General features: G+C 45.2%; 1 protein-coding gene across 4 annotated transcripts; it reads left to right on the top strand.

The window, feature by feature from the left end:
* The first annotated feature begins 3,503 nt into the window (after nt 1-3,503).
* On the top strand, nt 3,504-13,727 carry ZNF641 (zinc finger protein 641). Of its 4 annotated transcripts, none has more exons than XM_041736137.1 (7): nt 3,508-3,642; nt 4,191-4,357; nt 6,661-6,869; nt 7,397-7,488; nt 8,641-8,770; nt 9,389-9,502; nt 10,400-13,727. In XM_041736137.1, the coding sequence occupies exons 3-7, from the start codon at nt 6,686-6,688 to the stop codon at nt 11,152-11,154; spliced, it is 1,275 nt and encodes a 424-aa protein (XP_041592071.1). In that variant the 5' UTR covers nt 3,508-3,642; nt 4,191-4,357; nt 6,661-6,685; the 3' UTR covers nt 11,155-13,727. The 4 variants fall into 4 exon arrangements, 3 of the variants coding, with proteins under 3 accessions (XP_041592072.1, XP_041592071.1, XP_041592070.1); XM_041736136.1 differs by having other exon boundaries at nt 4,191-4,547; XM_041736138.1 differs by lacking the exon at nt 4,191-4,357 and having other exon boundaries at nt 3,504-3,642.
* Nucleotides 13,728-15,040: the final 1,313 nt, after the last annotated feature.

The raw sequence follows: 15,040 nt of genomic DNA, 5'->3' as shown, positions 1-15,040 counted from the left end.
ACCAAGTTTTCTTAGAATGACATAATTAGACCCATCGGGTATATTGTTTCCTTTTAACATTAAGTATAAAGACTCCCTATTACTTGTCATAGCAAATTAAAAAAAAAAAAAACATTCTAATCCTTCTGTCAATTTCCCCATTTAATTTCTCTGCTCTAGATAGACACCCCCATATCTGTGTTCTTCATCCCATAGCACATGACAGCATATCCATTTCTGCCTTCTGATTCTTTTTCTTTTTAAAGATTTTATTTATTTATTCATGAGAGACACACACTGAGAGAGAAAGAGAGAGAGAGAGGCAGAGACAGAAGCAGGCTCCATGCCAGGAGCCCGATGTGAGACTCGATCCCGGGACTCCAGGATCATGCCCTGGGCCAAAGGCAGATGCTCAACCGCTGAGCCACCCAAGTGTCCCCTGCCGTCTGATTTTATCCGGGCTATTCTTCCCACATTTTGCCATCAAAACTGATCTTGAAACTTTTCCACCAGAAAGTTTTTAAAAGATGGAATAATCAGGGATCCCTGAATGGCTCAGTGGTTTAGCGCCTGCCTTTGGCTCAGGGCTTGATCCTGGAGTCCCGGGATCGAGTCCCACGTTGGGCTCCCTGCATGGAGCCTGCTTCTCCCTCTGCCTGTGTCTCTGCCTCTCTCTCTCTCTCTCTTTTTCTCTCACTGTGTCTTTCATGAATAAATGAATAAAATCTCCCACTCATTTTATATTCCCCAAATGGATTTTAAAATGAGTGGGAAATATCAGAAAGGGAGACAGAACATGAGACACTCCTAACTCTGGGAAACAAACAAGGGGTGGTGGAAAGGGAGGTGGGGGGGTGTGACTGGGCGACGGGCACTGAGGGGGGCACTTGATGGGATGAGCACTGGGTGTTATTCTATATGTTGGAAAATTGAACACCAATAAAAAATAAAATAAATAAATAAATAAATAAATAATAAAAAAATCTTTAAAAAAAAGATGGAATTATCTACCTGCTGCTCACCTCATACTTAATTACTCTACCTTGTAACATTATATAGGAGTTTGGACTTGTCCATACATTACTATGAAAAGTAAGGTACTATTCTGGTGCACCAGGTTATAAGTCTAAGGCCAGGGCTGTATTCCTAACTTTGCCTTTTGGCTCACTTAATACCCTTGAACCCATGCTGAGATAATACCTATACTTCAGTTTGTTGAGGCATGGGTAAAGAGGTGGCATGTCAAAGCATAATATAGAGGTATTTTACTTATTTTCTCCCTGTGATATTTAAGGCAAGGTTCTGACATAAAGCACATGTTTACTAAATACTATCATACCATTAGGCCAAAGCCTATTTTTGCCTCCCCTCACCGCCTACATTTTTTTTTTTTAAGAATACAATCTTACACTGATTTGTTTGCCAAAGAAGAAGAGAGGAGGGTCTGGGCTGCCTCTTCCATCTATCAATGTGCCAACTCTCTCCAAATATCCTTTTGAAGTAAAGTCAGATTTAGGTGCTTGGTTAAGTTGAATGTAATATTGTGCGGCAGAGGCAATGTAAGTGTTCATTAGACCTCATTTCCTTTTTTACTAGGCACAAGCATTTTACTTCCCAGCCACCCCTGCAGTCAGGCGGGATATGTCACTACACATCTGAATTCAGACTAAGGGAATGGGGTAAAAATTATGTACCCCACTTCCAGGGTTGGCCCCTGATATCTCCAACAAGCCCACCACAGTTCTCCTCCCTTATCTGAGGCACATAGATTGGATGATTCCAAGGCAACTGGTGATGGTGGAGCCACAAGATAGAGGCCATGTCCATCCACAATTGCAAGGAGCAGATACCCCACCCACCGGTCCCAACTAACCCACTATACAGGGACTTGTATGAAGCATAAGCCTTTATTGTGTTAAACCACTGAGATACTGGTCTCGTTGGCCTACCCTGACTAACGCACCTTATATTTAACAACAGTGGTCACATAAATGAGAAGAACCCACAGACTTAGTTCCAGGACCTGAGATATAAATCCTGGCTGTACCACTCTCCGCACATATTCTATGATTGACTCCAAAATATGCTCTATACCCTTTACCACTTGCATGTCTAGCACATTCTCTTCTTTCTTTTTTGGAGCCCTCTCCACTCTCCTCTGCCTCAAGACTTCTGTGAGGCACTCTCTGACTTCCCTCCCATGTGTATGTCTTTGTTCCTAGTGCAGGGTCTATCCCGCCATTTTAGCATCTATTACATTTGATTGCAAATATTTGTTGAGCTTGGGTTTCCAAAGACCGAGTCCTTGAATCCACAGACAATTCCTTTGGGATCTCTGACTGTCGGCATTTAGTCATGGTGCCTGGCACATAGCAAAAATAAATAAATAAATAAATAAATAAATAAATAAATAAATAAATAAATAAACAAACAAACATATCAATACATCAATACATACATAAATACATAAATAAATAATAATAAATATATATTAAAGGAATGATTGTCACTTATGAGCTTGAGTCCCTTATTTTTGAACTCTTTAAAATTTTACCGAATTTGATGATGATAATGATATAATGAAATCATTATAATGATTGATTGTGAATCAGTGTGATGATGAAATAATGTGATTTGTAGATTCTAAACAGATGCTAATGGTAACATGGTTTATTGTATTCTGTAGGCCCTTCTCATTTTTTTTTTCAGTCAAATTCACCTTAATGCTTCGAGGTAGCTCTGTCCAATAGAAAAATAATGCAAGCCGCATATATAATCTAATAATCTTAGTAGCCAAATTTAAAAAGTGCAAGGAAGGGATCCCTGGGTGGCGCAGCGGTTTGGCGCCTGCCTTTGGCCCAGGGCGCGATCCTGGAGACCGAGGATCGAATCCCACGTCGGGCTCCGGGTGCATGGAGCCTGCTTCTCCCTCTGCCTGTGTCTCTGCCTCTCTTTCTCTGTGACTATCATAAATAAATAAATAAATAAGTAAAAAGATTTAAAAAATAATAATGAAAAGTGCAAGGAAGTAGGTGAAATCAGTTCATGAGGGACTTAACCCGGCTGTCAAGCACTCACTCTCCTCAGCCCCTCAGCGGCGCCCGCCCCCCCAGCCCGGCTCCCTCAGCGCCGCCGTCGGGACGCCCAGGGGTCCGGCTCTGAGGAACCCACCGCGTCGCCTGGGCTTCGCCCTCGCAGCGACTGCCTGGCATAGGGCGAGCGGTTACGAGATGTCGGGGTAGCTCCGGATCCCGTGTGCAGAGGCCGGTGGGAGGCCGAGTGGCCGGGATCGGAGCTGGGCGGTCAGCGCGCGGGCGGGCGCCGAAGGCGGGATCCCGACGCCTGGGCCCGCGGCGTGCTGGGCGGGCGGGCGGGCGCCGAGGTCCGGGCTGGGCGGGCAGGGCCGCGGGGACCGCGGGGACCGTGGGGACCGCGGCCCGCCCCCTCCCCCTCCCCCACGACGCCGCCGCCGCCGCCGCCGAGCCCCGGAAGCGGGCGGGGATTTCCTGTGCCCGCCCCGCCCGCGCCCGCCCGCGCCCGCCCGGCCGCCGTCCCCGCCCGTCGCTGGCTCCGCGGCCGCCGGCTCCCACCAAGCGGAGGGCGGAGGGGAGGGGCAGGCGGCGCCCAGGAGGGAGGCGCGGGCCGCAGGCCAAGCCGACCGGGGTGAGTGGGGCCGGGCCGCAGGGCGTCGCGGCTGGAGGGAGGGCCGCCTGGCTTCCCGGGGCGGCGGGCGGGGGGCCCGGTCACCCCCCACGCGGCGCCGGGAGGACCGACGCGGCCTGCGGGTCGCGCGCCTTAGCCGGGGGTCGGCCCCGCTGTCATCGCGGGCTCGCCCCGCGCCCTGGCTTCCCCGTCCCCGGCGTCGCTGACAGGCCCCGCGGGTTCCCGCCGCTGTCACCCCGGGGCTCCTTTCTCTTGACCCGCTCCTGCCCCGGTCCCCGGGAAGCCTGTTTCCTGACCTCACTTCCCCTGCCCCAGCTCTGCCTCCCTCGGATTCTCTGAAATCTGACCCTGCCAGGGGCGCTGTGACCAGAAGAGGGGAAGAAGCCACCTTACTCCGGAGCAGGCACCCGTCCCGCCCAAGCCCCACCCGGGGCACAGGGCACGGTTGTCCGCGGAGCGCGACTCGTCCCTGTGCCCTTGGGCTTCTCATGTCACACACCCCCTTGGCCCTGTCCAACAGCTGCCGCTGCACAAACTTCCTTCTGCAGGTGCCTTGACCCCCGGATTTGTGAGGAAAAGTGGGAAGCGGAAGCCCTAGGAGCCAGACTCCAGTAGGCCTGGGAACATCCTGGAGCCAGGAGAAACCTGCTTAGGCTGACACCCATGACTGCCCGGGTTCTGGCTCCGAGAGCGTGAACATCTGAGGACACGCTGTGTGAGGATAAGTCCCCACCCCCTTGTTGCTGAGATTTTTGCCAGCACTTCCACAGGTTTTCTGTCAGTGGCCTGGAGAGGCTCACAGCGAGCCCTGTAGGCTCCACAGAAAGAAGCTTCCCATCCGGGGACGGTGCTGCTGGGGAGATGGACAAATGAGCCTGAGACAGGTGTCCAGACATTAACTGTAGGTAAAGCCCCGAGGGAGGAGTTCAAAGGGAGCTTGAGAAACAAAGAAGACCTCCAGTGAAGAGAGGGGAATTGGTGCCTTATATGTTAAAAGCGAAGCAAACACAGGGGTTGGAAATCAGAAGAGAGCGCTAAAATGGAAGTTTCCCTTTATTGCTTTACTGGGAATTTTCCTTTCTCATGAGAAGTCTCTGAAAAGGAAACCTCCTAAGCTGGGAATCGGTCCAGGAGGCTCCCATGAGGCCCCGAGACTTCTTTGGACTTCTGAGATGAAAGCATAATTTGTTCCCTTCCTGTGCATTGGGCTTAGGGTTGCCACCTACCTCTTTTTGTCAAAGACAAATAGGCAAGAAAATCAACAACTTGACATCGGTCATTAACCTGTCGTGGGCTTCTGGGTTCTTGCAAGTGTTACTGGATAGATATGAGTGAGCCAGGATAGTTAACCAAGGTTCTGACTTGGTTTTGGAAGGCTTTCCCTAGCTCTGACTGCTTGAGTACTGAATAAAAATCACACGCGCGCGCGCACACACACACACACACACACACACACACACACACACACACACAAGATGTTGCCAAGCAGAAAGGACTCTGTGCAGTCTCATAGACTGTTTCTATGCCAGAAGTCAAGGAAGTCCCCTTGTCACAACACATGAGACCTGTTCTGACTCCAAGATGTCCGGAGGAAAAAAAAGCCCACAACCTGGTCCCGTGCACTACAGGATTATTGTTAAGAATTTTTTTTTTTTTTTAATCTAGGGATGCCTCAGTGGCTTGGTCGGTTAAGCATCTGCCTCTGGCTCAGATCACCATCCTGGGGTCCTGGGATTGAAACCCATCTCGATCTCCTTGCTGAGCAGGGAGTCTGCTTCTCCCTGTCCCACTGTCCACCCCCCCCCCAACTGTACTCTCAGTCTCTTTCAAATAACTAAATAAAATATCTAAAAAAAATGGGTTTTTTTGTATAACCTAAATCTCTTCTCTGGCAATCAAGAGAATAAATAGATCTATAAAGAGATATAAACCATTTCTTGTTCTTAGTAGCATCATTTATCAGCTTTTTTCCCTAGACAGGAGAAAATTATGTCTATTGTTTTTAACTTATACCCAATGGCCATGTTTCCCATCCCTTTCTCCACTTTTATTTCTTCTGATGAACCATGCTGGTTTCTGGTTTCTTCATTCCCTTCTTTAAAACTGAATATATTTTTCTAATGAGATCTGACTGGTTCTTTCCTATGTCTCAGGTTCTTTCCTATGTCTCAGCTCACAGGACTGTTAATTCACACACTGAGGTCATGTCAGCATCAGTTATTTCCCCTTTATCCACTCTGGTTCAAATGCTTTCTTTTCCTTTATACTTTTCCCAATTAGACATCAACTCCTTACTGACCAACAATTTCTCCTGTTAGGGTTGCTTTGGAGTTTAACACATGCTTTCTGAGTTATTGGTCTTTCTACCACATTTATTACCAGTTCTTATTTTCTGCATCAGAGTGCCAGGTTGTGTCTCTTTGTTGAGGCTTAAGTGAGGTGTCATTTGGTTCAGTCTTATAAAGGGGATGTGTGCTCCTTGTACACACACACACACACACATACACCCTTGGCTAGGACTTCTATCTATAGTAATCATTTCATTCTGAACTAATTGATGAGAATGAGATTTGTGGCAGAAAACCTTCTATGTGATTATATCCATTTTTGTTGAGTGTAAATCTGTGCACATTCCATTCCTACATGTGTCCAGCTTACTTACTTTATTGTATTTTGAGTGGTTGAAATTAAATGAATACCTTTTGAATTTCCAGGATTGATCTTTAAAAAAAAAAATTAAGTTCTTCCAGCCATCAAGAGTATTCTGTTTCTGCCATGAGGTCCCCAAAATAACTGTTAGTGACTTTGCTATTTAGCACCTGCTCATTTCTTAGTTCCTCCAAGAAGCTTGGCCCAGGCTCAGTTGATTGGAACACACCAAACTTTAAAGTTCATCTTCCATCAAGCTCCTCTTATCTGGTTTCATCTTTTATCCCTCAGGCTGTTCTCCGTAACTCCCTTAGGAATATCACCTCTTTCCATTTTTAATGGGCACAGCTGATAATGAATTTGTTCCAGGTCACAATTTGGGTTTGCAGCAAAAATGCTTTCAGAACAGACAGCAGTCCTGGGTACAGGATGGGAGTCAATGAATGTCCAGCTGGATGGAGCAGAGCCTCAGGTGGAAAGGGGAAGCCAAGAAGAGGGGCCATGGAGAACAGCACCAGGGCCACTGGAGCACCTGTGCTGTGACCTTGAAGAGGATCCACAGTCCCTTCAGGAGAAGGGTGAGAGCCTGGAGTGTATATGTGTGTTTGAGTACTGTAACCAGTACCAGGACTAGTCTATTCTTCTTGGGCTCTGGTCACAGGAATATAAGGAGTTCCTGGGTTCTGTAAACCATGAAACTGCACTTCTATTTCTTGCATAATTACTCCCTCCACATGCTGCAAGTGCATGGTTAGTGGTATTGAATGTGGGAGACAAAGGAAGTGACAACTCCTATTACTGTTGAGAACACACCCAGTAAGATGCACTTTACTAGGTGAAAATTACATTCAAATAATATAAATTCAAACCACAACTAGTCTAGTGGAGATGGCTGACATATAAGCTTTACTAAAAACCACTTAACACCTTTGCAAAATATGTTAAGTGGAGATCTCTTCCACTCTATGTATGCATTTGAATTTTACCAATGGATACAGATTCAGGAAAATGTGACCCTTAAGTTCCTCTGACATGGGGTCCATTGCGCCCTTATTGGGAAAGGGTGGATGGTCCATCTCTAGTGGTTCCTCTTTTTTCTCTCCAGCTCAGTCAGCTCCCTGGGTTCCTGCCATTCCCCAGGAGGGGAGCACCGGAGATTGGGAGATGGCAGCTGCACTTCTTGCAGCAGGATCACAGGTGGGCTGTTTTCCTTGGCCTCTCCCAGGGTCTCATCACTGCTACCTTTCTGTAGGCTCACCATCATCCTATTGATTTGTTATCTCACATGATCACCAATGGTATCTTCATCTTATAACTGGACAGATTCTTTCCCCTTCCAAAGGGCTCATAATACCCTTGAATAAATGAGTGAAGGCATGACAAGAAAAGGGAATTCCTAGAGGTTAAGCTGTTTTTAATGGACGGCTGTGCCATTCCTATATGGATTTTAAGAACAATTTATTAATGTTCTTTAATAAAAAAATCTGGAAAGACTAGGAAAAGAGGACCTGAGGGAAGCTTGATAGAACATAGAGTAGGCAGGACTGGGTGAGTAATGGAGCATATGGAAAAGGAGAGAAGATAGAAAGATGTAAAGAGGGGCAGAGCCAGAGAGAGAAAATAGGTTTAGATTCAGAAGGCAATAGGAAACTCATGGAAAGATAATAATAGTAGTAGTAGCTATACTCCCAGAGTGCTTACCATGCTTGTGTCTCTCTGAATGCTTTATGTATATTAACCCATTTAACTCTGAGAGAAAACCAAATATGCTCATTTTACACGTGAGAAAATAGGGTAGGAAGAGATTAGGGCACTTGTGTAAGGACAAAACTGCTAATAAGTGGCAGAGCTAGGAGTCATTTGGCTTAAGAATCCTAACCACTATACTATATACTGTCTCCAAAGATAAAGATATGGCATGATAGGTAGAAGTCAAAAAAGAATGTTTCATCTATATGATTTTGTACTGATAGAAAAGGAAAGGTCAAGTGGAGGAAAAGGAAGCTAGTACCCAGTTTCTGCAATGAAAAGAACGAGGCAAGTGAGGTGAGACTGGGCAGACATCTGTAGTTAATCAGAGGGAGTAATGAGTTCATGGTGCCTCCAACTTCATGGTTCCAGTGGGAAACTCCTCAAGAGACATTATCCTCCTCACTCACTCACCATTACTTTCGCCCCTCGGCTCCATTTATCTTTCACCAAAACTATGTGCCTTACACAAAGACTTCTGGGGGAATTCTTTCCCTAAATGCTCTCATGCCCTCTCTTCTACTACTTCAGCCTTTTATACTGGGATCACATTTTCCTTAAGGAACAGTTACTAACAGATGATGCTACATTTTGTTTCAGGGCCTGGTAACCATCAAGGATGTGTCCTTGTGCTTCTCTCAGGAAGAATGGCGGAGCCTGGACCCTTCTCAGACAGACTTTTATGGAGAATATGTCATGCAGGAAAACTGTGGGATAGTGGTCTCTCTAAGTAAGCATGATCTTCCCTAGCCACTTTTAAAAGATTATACTCTGGGAAGATGGGGTCATCTGCTCCAGAGCTATCAGATAGTATCTATCTAGGGTGGAAGTCTGGAAGTCCTTGGCTGGAAGTCTGTCTACACTTTTACCAGAGAAAGAGCATTAGGGCTAATCCAAAGAGAATAGAAATGAAGTGTCATTTCTTAAAAACAACAACAAAATAATGCTGAATTGTGGAGAAGGGAACTTTGGGCTCTTCTTGGTTGGGAATTAAGAGGGGGAAGGACATTTAAGTGATAGAACTGAGTCCTTGGAAACTCAGCAAGCCATCTAGGGTAAAATGGGAGTGGAGGTAGGACAGCTGTAGTTGGGCTAATTAAGTAAAGTTAAGGACAGGTGGGCTGGAAGTATTTGAAATCTGAGTGGAAGAGAACAGACACACTAGGGAAGAGAATATGACTTTCTAAAAGAAAGAAGAGGAACTTAACAGAAATGGGGACAGGAGAGAGGCCTATATCTGACCTTTTATCTCCAGTTCCAAGGAATAATCTAGGAAACAGCTTTTTTCCAGAAATAGAAAATTACAGTTGAACTCACTGACATCTCTGTTTTCCTTTCCCATGGACAGGATTTCCAATTCCCAAACTGGACATGCTTTCTCAACTAGAAGGAGGGGAAGAACAATGGGTCCCTGACCCCCAGGACTTGGAGGAGAGGGACATCCTAAGGGTCACATACACAGGTAAACACCTAGAATACATTTTCAGCCACTGCCTTCAACCCTCTTGGAGAGTCATCATTGTGTGTCCATCCAATCCCTCCTCCACTCAGTGAGTTACAGAGTCAAAAAAGTTGAGATCTTTTTCTTCAAAGGCAAGACAGTGTAGCAGAAAGGTTTAGAAGGCAGGCTCTAAAACCAGACTTTGTGGATTTGAAACCAGGACCACACCTGGGAATCTTGGAAATGTAATTAGCTCGCATTTGGGTTCCTCATTGGTAAATTATCAAGAGACTTAAATATGTTAACAGAATAGAACAGTACCAGGCACATAATAAGCACTCAATATAAATGTTAGTTGTTGTTGTTGTTATTGATGTTATTATTCAACATCCCACTCATTGTGGAGATGCTTTCCAGGGTGCCTCTAGTATTGCTGACAGATGGTCACTCAGCCCATGAAGATTGCAGCACATTTCTTAACTCTTTCCATCTATGCTTAGACAGGAAGATGGAAGTAATTTAAATAAATAAATAAATGAATGAATGAATGAATAATAAATAAATAAATAAATAACAATAGCATAGACCATTTACTAAATGCTCACTATGTGCAGGTATTATACTGTCTGTCTTATAACATCTATCTTATAATCATTGCCATTTTACAGAAGAGAAAAGGCTTACAGAAGCTAAGTGGGAAAGCTGAGATTCAAAATTGGGGAATCTGCCTCCTAAGCCTAGGCTTTTAACTTCTACACTTCTTGCACTGTCTTGAACAATATTAGAATCTGTTCTTCCAGCCTTTGTGGGGTGAGGTTTAGGCCCTAACAGGAATCAGACAACCTCACCTGTGACTTGGGTCCTGGGGTACTCTCTTGTGACTCCCCTCTTGGGGTTGGTATTTTCCCTTCTCCACAGGAGATGGAAGTGAGCACGAGGGTGATACCCCTGAACTAGAAGCAGAACCTCCCAGAATGTTATCTAGTGTGTCTGAAGATACTGTTCTCTGGAACCCAGAGCAGGATGAGAGCTGGGATTCCATGCCCAGGGGCTCCAGAGGAATGCTCCTGGGCCCACCTTTTCTTCAGGAAGATAGCTTCTCAAACCTTCTATGTAGCACAGAGATGGATTCCCTGTTAAGACCTCACACATGCCCCCAGTGTGGGAAACAGTTTGTGTGGGGCTCCCACCTTGCCAGGCACCAGCAAACACACACTGGGGAGCGGCCCTATAGCTGCCTCAAGTGTGAAAAGAGCTTCGGGCGAAGACACCATCTGATCCGGCACCAGAAAACACACCTACATGACAAGCCCAGCAGGTGCTCTGAGTGTGGCAAGAATTTCCGATGCAACTCCCATCTGGCCAGCCACCAGAGAGTGCATGCGGAAGGCAAGTCCTGCAAGGGCCAAGAGGTTGGAGAGAGCCCGGGGGCTAGGAAACGGCAGCGTGCCCCCCCAGTGCCAAAGTGCCATGTGTGCACTGAGTGTGGGAAGAGCTTTGGCCGACGGCACCACCTGGTGAGACACTGGCTGACCCATACTGGGGAGAAGCCCTTCCAGTGCCCTCGCTGTGAAAAGAGCTTTGGCCGTAAACATCACCTGGACAGGCACCTGCTGACCCACCAGGGACAAAGTCCCCGGAGCAGCTGGGACAGAGGGACATCTATCTTTTGAAATCTGTTTCTGCTACAGCTGTGGTCACATCTATCAGCAGCTGGTGCTACCAGGAGTCTCTGCCAGAACTGCCCCTCTCCTGCACCCCAGTGGCCAGAATCATGAACCCTGGCTCCATCCTTAGAAAGATGAGGTTCCAACATTGGCCAAACATTTCTCACCAGTTCTATGAGATTCCACATAAAATGGAGTTCTTTGGGCAAAACTTTTAGGAAACGATGCTGATATTCAGCCGAAGCCCATTCTCAGGGGTACCACTTGAGAATCAGCAGTTTATGGCTGCGGTCCATCCTGAGTGGTTGGAGCCTATGCCGTACTAGTTGAATATTTGAATAACACCTTTGTATACTGTAACTATTATATCCTCTCTGTATATAGAGAGAAAGACCATATTAGCATATTGAAGGCTCTGAGAACTTATGTGTGCAAAGACTTGTCAGGCCTCTTTTACTGCAGTGTTTCCTAAATGTGTTTGACCTCAGAGTCCTTGCTATCTCACCTCCCGCAGAACTGGTGACTCCATGAAACACACTCTGGTGAACACTGGGTTAGGGAGTAATGAGGAAACGGGAAAGAGATAGTGATCAGGCACCCAGAGTCCTCCTTTTTTATCCAGATGAAAGCTGAGGGGCAGACCTCATTCCTGTGTGGGTCTATTCTCATTCTTACCCTGATCATCCAAAAATACATCACACCTCTTACCCCCACCTATTGAAAAATAGAAACAAGAACCTTTTCACTCCCTTATTCAGACTCCCTTCATCTTCCTCATACATATATCCAGCTGAGGGATCACACTACAATGCTGAGATGGACTTACACTCCCAAAGGAACCCAGGCCCACACAGAAGAAAAAAATTTTATCCCCTTGAACAGACCCCTCTCCTCTTGACTGTGTCTTTATGTGTCTATGTGTATCTGTGTGCAGGGTCTTTGAAGAGAGCATGCAATGTGCAAACTGTACAAGCTAGATTTTCTAGGGGCTGTTTTCTGGGGGTGAGGGTAGTAGGGATTGTATGGGATTTTTTTTTGTTTCAAGATAGGAAGTAAGCTGAGCGATTAAGGGCGCCCTCATGGAAAGGATTAAGTGATGGGTTAAGTTGTGGGAGTTGAGGTATAAAGCTTACCCCTGTATTACTGAGATCAAGACAACTGTGGATATATATGTATAGGTCTGAATCTCTGGGCCACAGATTCTTTTTGCCTAGGAGGAGAGAGAAAGACAGACACATCCTCAGTGAGGTGAGCTGTTTCTTGTTGATTTCAAGTAAGGTGCTTATAGAAGCTTTGTGCTGAGTGGGTTTCTTTGTCTTGTTTTAGTGCTGGAAAATTAGGACAGGAATCACAGTGCTTGCAGGTTGTTGTCATCACTCTTATTTGACCTTGACTGCCTCATCAAGGAGACAGTTTTTCTTAAGGATCTCATTCTCCCAGAAACGGAACGTTAGGGGAAATGGCTATGGTTTAGCTTTTCAGCTGATGTGGTGGGGAGGTAGTGCATTGGGTTTTCTTCCCAGTTCTGGGAAGGTATCCACACTAAGACTCTTAACTCCAGGACTTGCATAAGTATTCTAGTATCTATTGGTTGATGAGTTGGTCATTGTTTCGCATTATTGATAATGTGTTAATACCAATCATATAATTTAAAAATTATCTTGTATGTAAGAGCAGTTTGGGGTTAGGAAGGAGAGGAGCAAAGCAGATAAAAGTGGGATAATTTCTCTTTAATGCTTACATTCTGGTTTTTCCTTAACATACTTATTTCTTAACCACAATTTGGTGGAATTAACCATTGAGGCAAAAGGAAGTAAGCTGCAACAATCTAGTTTAGTGATTATCCCATTTGCTTAGGAAAAACTGGGTGAATCACAGCTCCTCAGAGTTCTGGACCTAAATAGAGCTGAAAATAAGGTCATCTTGTTGACCGGGCTTCTTAGAGTGGATATGAGTTGAGCAACCCAGCTGCCACCTCCCTTTTGCCGCACAGAGGAGCCTTTCTTCTTTGCCTGGGATGCACTTCTCTTGCTTAAGTTCGTACGAATAGAGCAAAATGGCCAGCCCTTTTTAAGGTCCTCAGAAATAGGAGCATTTTAGGATTAATATTAGGAGGTACCCCAGGGAATAGGAGAGTATTGGATTCCAGTGGTAAAACTGGACTATGCCATTTCTTTTACCCTCCCACTATGCCTCATTCATTAATGCAGATCAGCTCTATGTAAGCAGGGGTTCAGAACCTGTCTTAGATCAGAGACCCTTATGAGACTCTGATAAAAATCAGAAGCTCACTTTTAAGAAAAACGGGCATTAGAAATTCACTCTGTTTTATATACACATTTAGCAGGTTCAGAGCCCATCCATGGAATCACTAAACCAGGGTCATAGGGAGTTACTCTGACCCAACATGGTCATTTATATATTTGTGTCAAGAATTACAAGGCAAGGATCACTAAATATTTTAAGGACTAAGATATCAGAGGCAGTAGGGTATAAAGACAGAGTCTAGTCTTTAATGACTAGGAGAGTATTGCTGACATTCTACTCTGTTTTTTGTTTGTTTGTTGTTTTTTTTTTTTTTTTTAAAGATGACATGCTGACAAATTGAGCTCCTCACAAACCTTGTTTTAAAGACTTGTGGGAAGTGACTCTCTGTACTGTCAGATCACACATCTTAATAACCAAATGTTAACCTCCAGCAATCGGTCTGTTTTAGTAATTATAAGGATAGCAAGAGAAGTCCCCAAAGTGTGGGTGCAGCCATAGCATCCAAATGAAAGGCATGATAGAGTCTAAGAGCTTTCTGCAGAAAGGACATCCATTTAGGCCATTTCTGGTACACCACTGTCTTCTCTACCTCGGTCCAACACCACTTCCCTTGGACGAAAAATAAAATAAGCAACAGCCATTAGATGGGTGAATAGATTTGGAAGATTTTTCCCACAGGGAATCAGCTTCAAACTCCCATCTTTCTCCTAGCTGGCTTTGCCACATGTCCACCCTATTCCCTTTAAATAAAAAAAAAAAAAAAAAAGACAAAAAACAAAAAACCAAACACACAACTGTGTCTGTGTTCTCTCTGGACAAATGTAAATTGGGGAAGTCCATCTTTAGAAACCTATCACCTTTTCCTTCTGTGGTGCCTTTACCCTGTTCAGGGCCCAAATATTCTTCCCTTTTTATCCCATCGAAGTATGTCTGCAAAGAATCCCTTATACCAGATAATATAACTCAAAGTGGTAGCTCTTCCCAGAGTTACTTACATTTCAAGCCTTAACTCTGATAGAAGTGAAGGAAAAATTTTTCCCTTGTCAAAATGATGTTATATCTTCAGGGAGCTAAAAGGGTAATAATTTGTGACAAAATCCTTTCCTTTCCTACACTTCTGGACTCAAACCACTGTTTCCTTATTTCCATTAAGGGCAAGGTGAGCCCTTACTCAGAACCAGAAATGCCAGAAGACGTGTGTTCTTTCCACCTTTCTTCAGATGAGTGCACTGGACAGGGATGAGTGGGGCTGGGTAGTAACAGAAATCTATTCCTTTAGAGTCTTTAGTGATCCTGAGCTGGCAAAATTTCCTGGAGTGCTATATTAGATCTTAGGTCTCAAAATGTGGTCTCTGAACCAGCAGCATCAACATCACCTGAGAACTTGTTTTAGAAATGCAAATTCTCAGACTCTACCCCAAACAAACTGAATCAGAAATTCTGGGAGTGGAGCCCAGGAATCAGTCTTCACTTGCCTTCCAGAATATCTGATGTATGCCAAAGTTTGAGAATCACTGCTAGGAGATTCAATCAGTAGTACCTTATCCTCTTCAAATTGGGAGGGGAATCTTTGTGTTCCTGTTGTCAGGTTTATTTTCTGCAACCCCTCAAGGCTAGTTTCTCC

This window comes from Vulpes lagopus, chromosome 21, assembly GCF_018345385.1.
Source record: "Vulpes lagopus strain Blue_001 chromosome 21, ASM1834538v1, whole genome shotgun sequence".
NCBI lineage: Eukaryota > Metazoa > Chordata > Mammalia > Carnivora > Canidae > Vulpes > Vulpes lagopus.
This window is presented reverse-complemented; position numbering and strand designations above follow the sequence as displayed.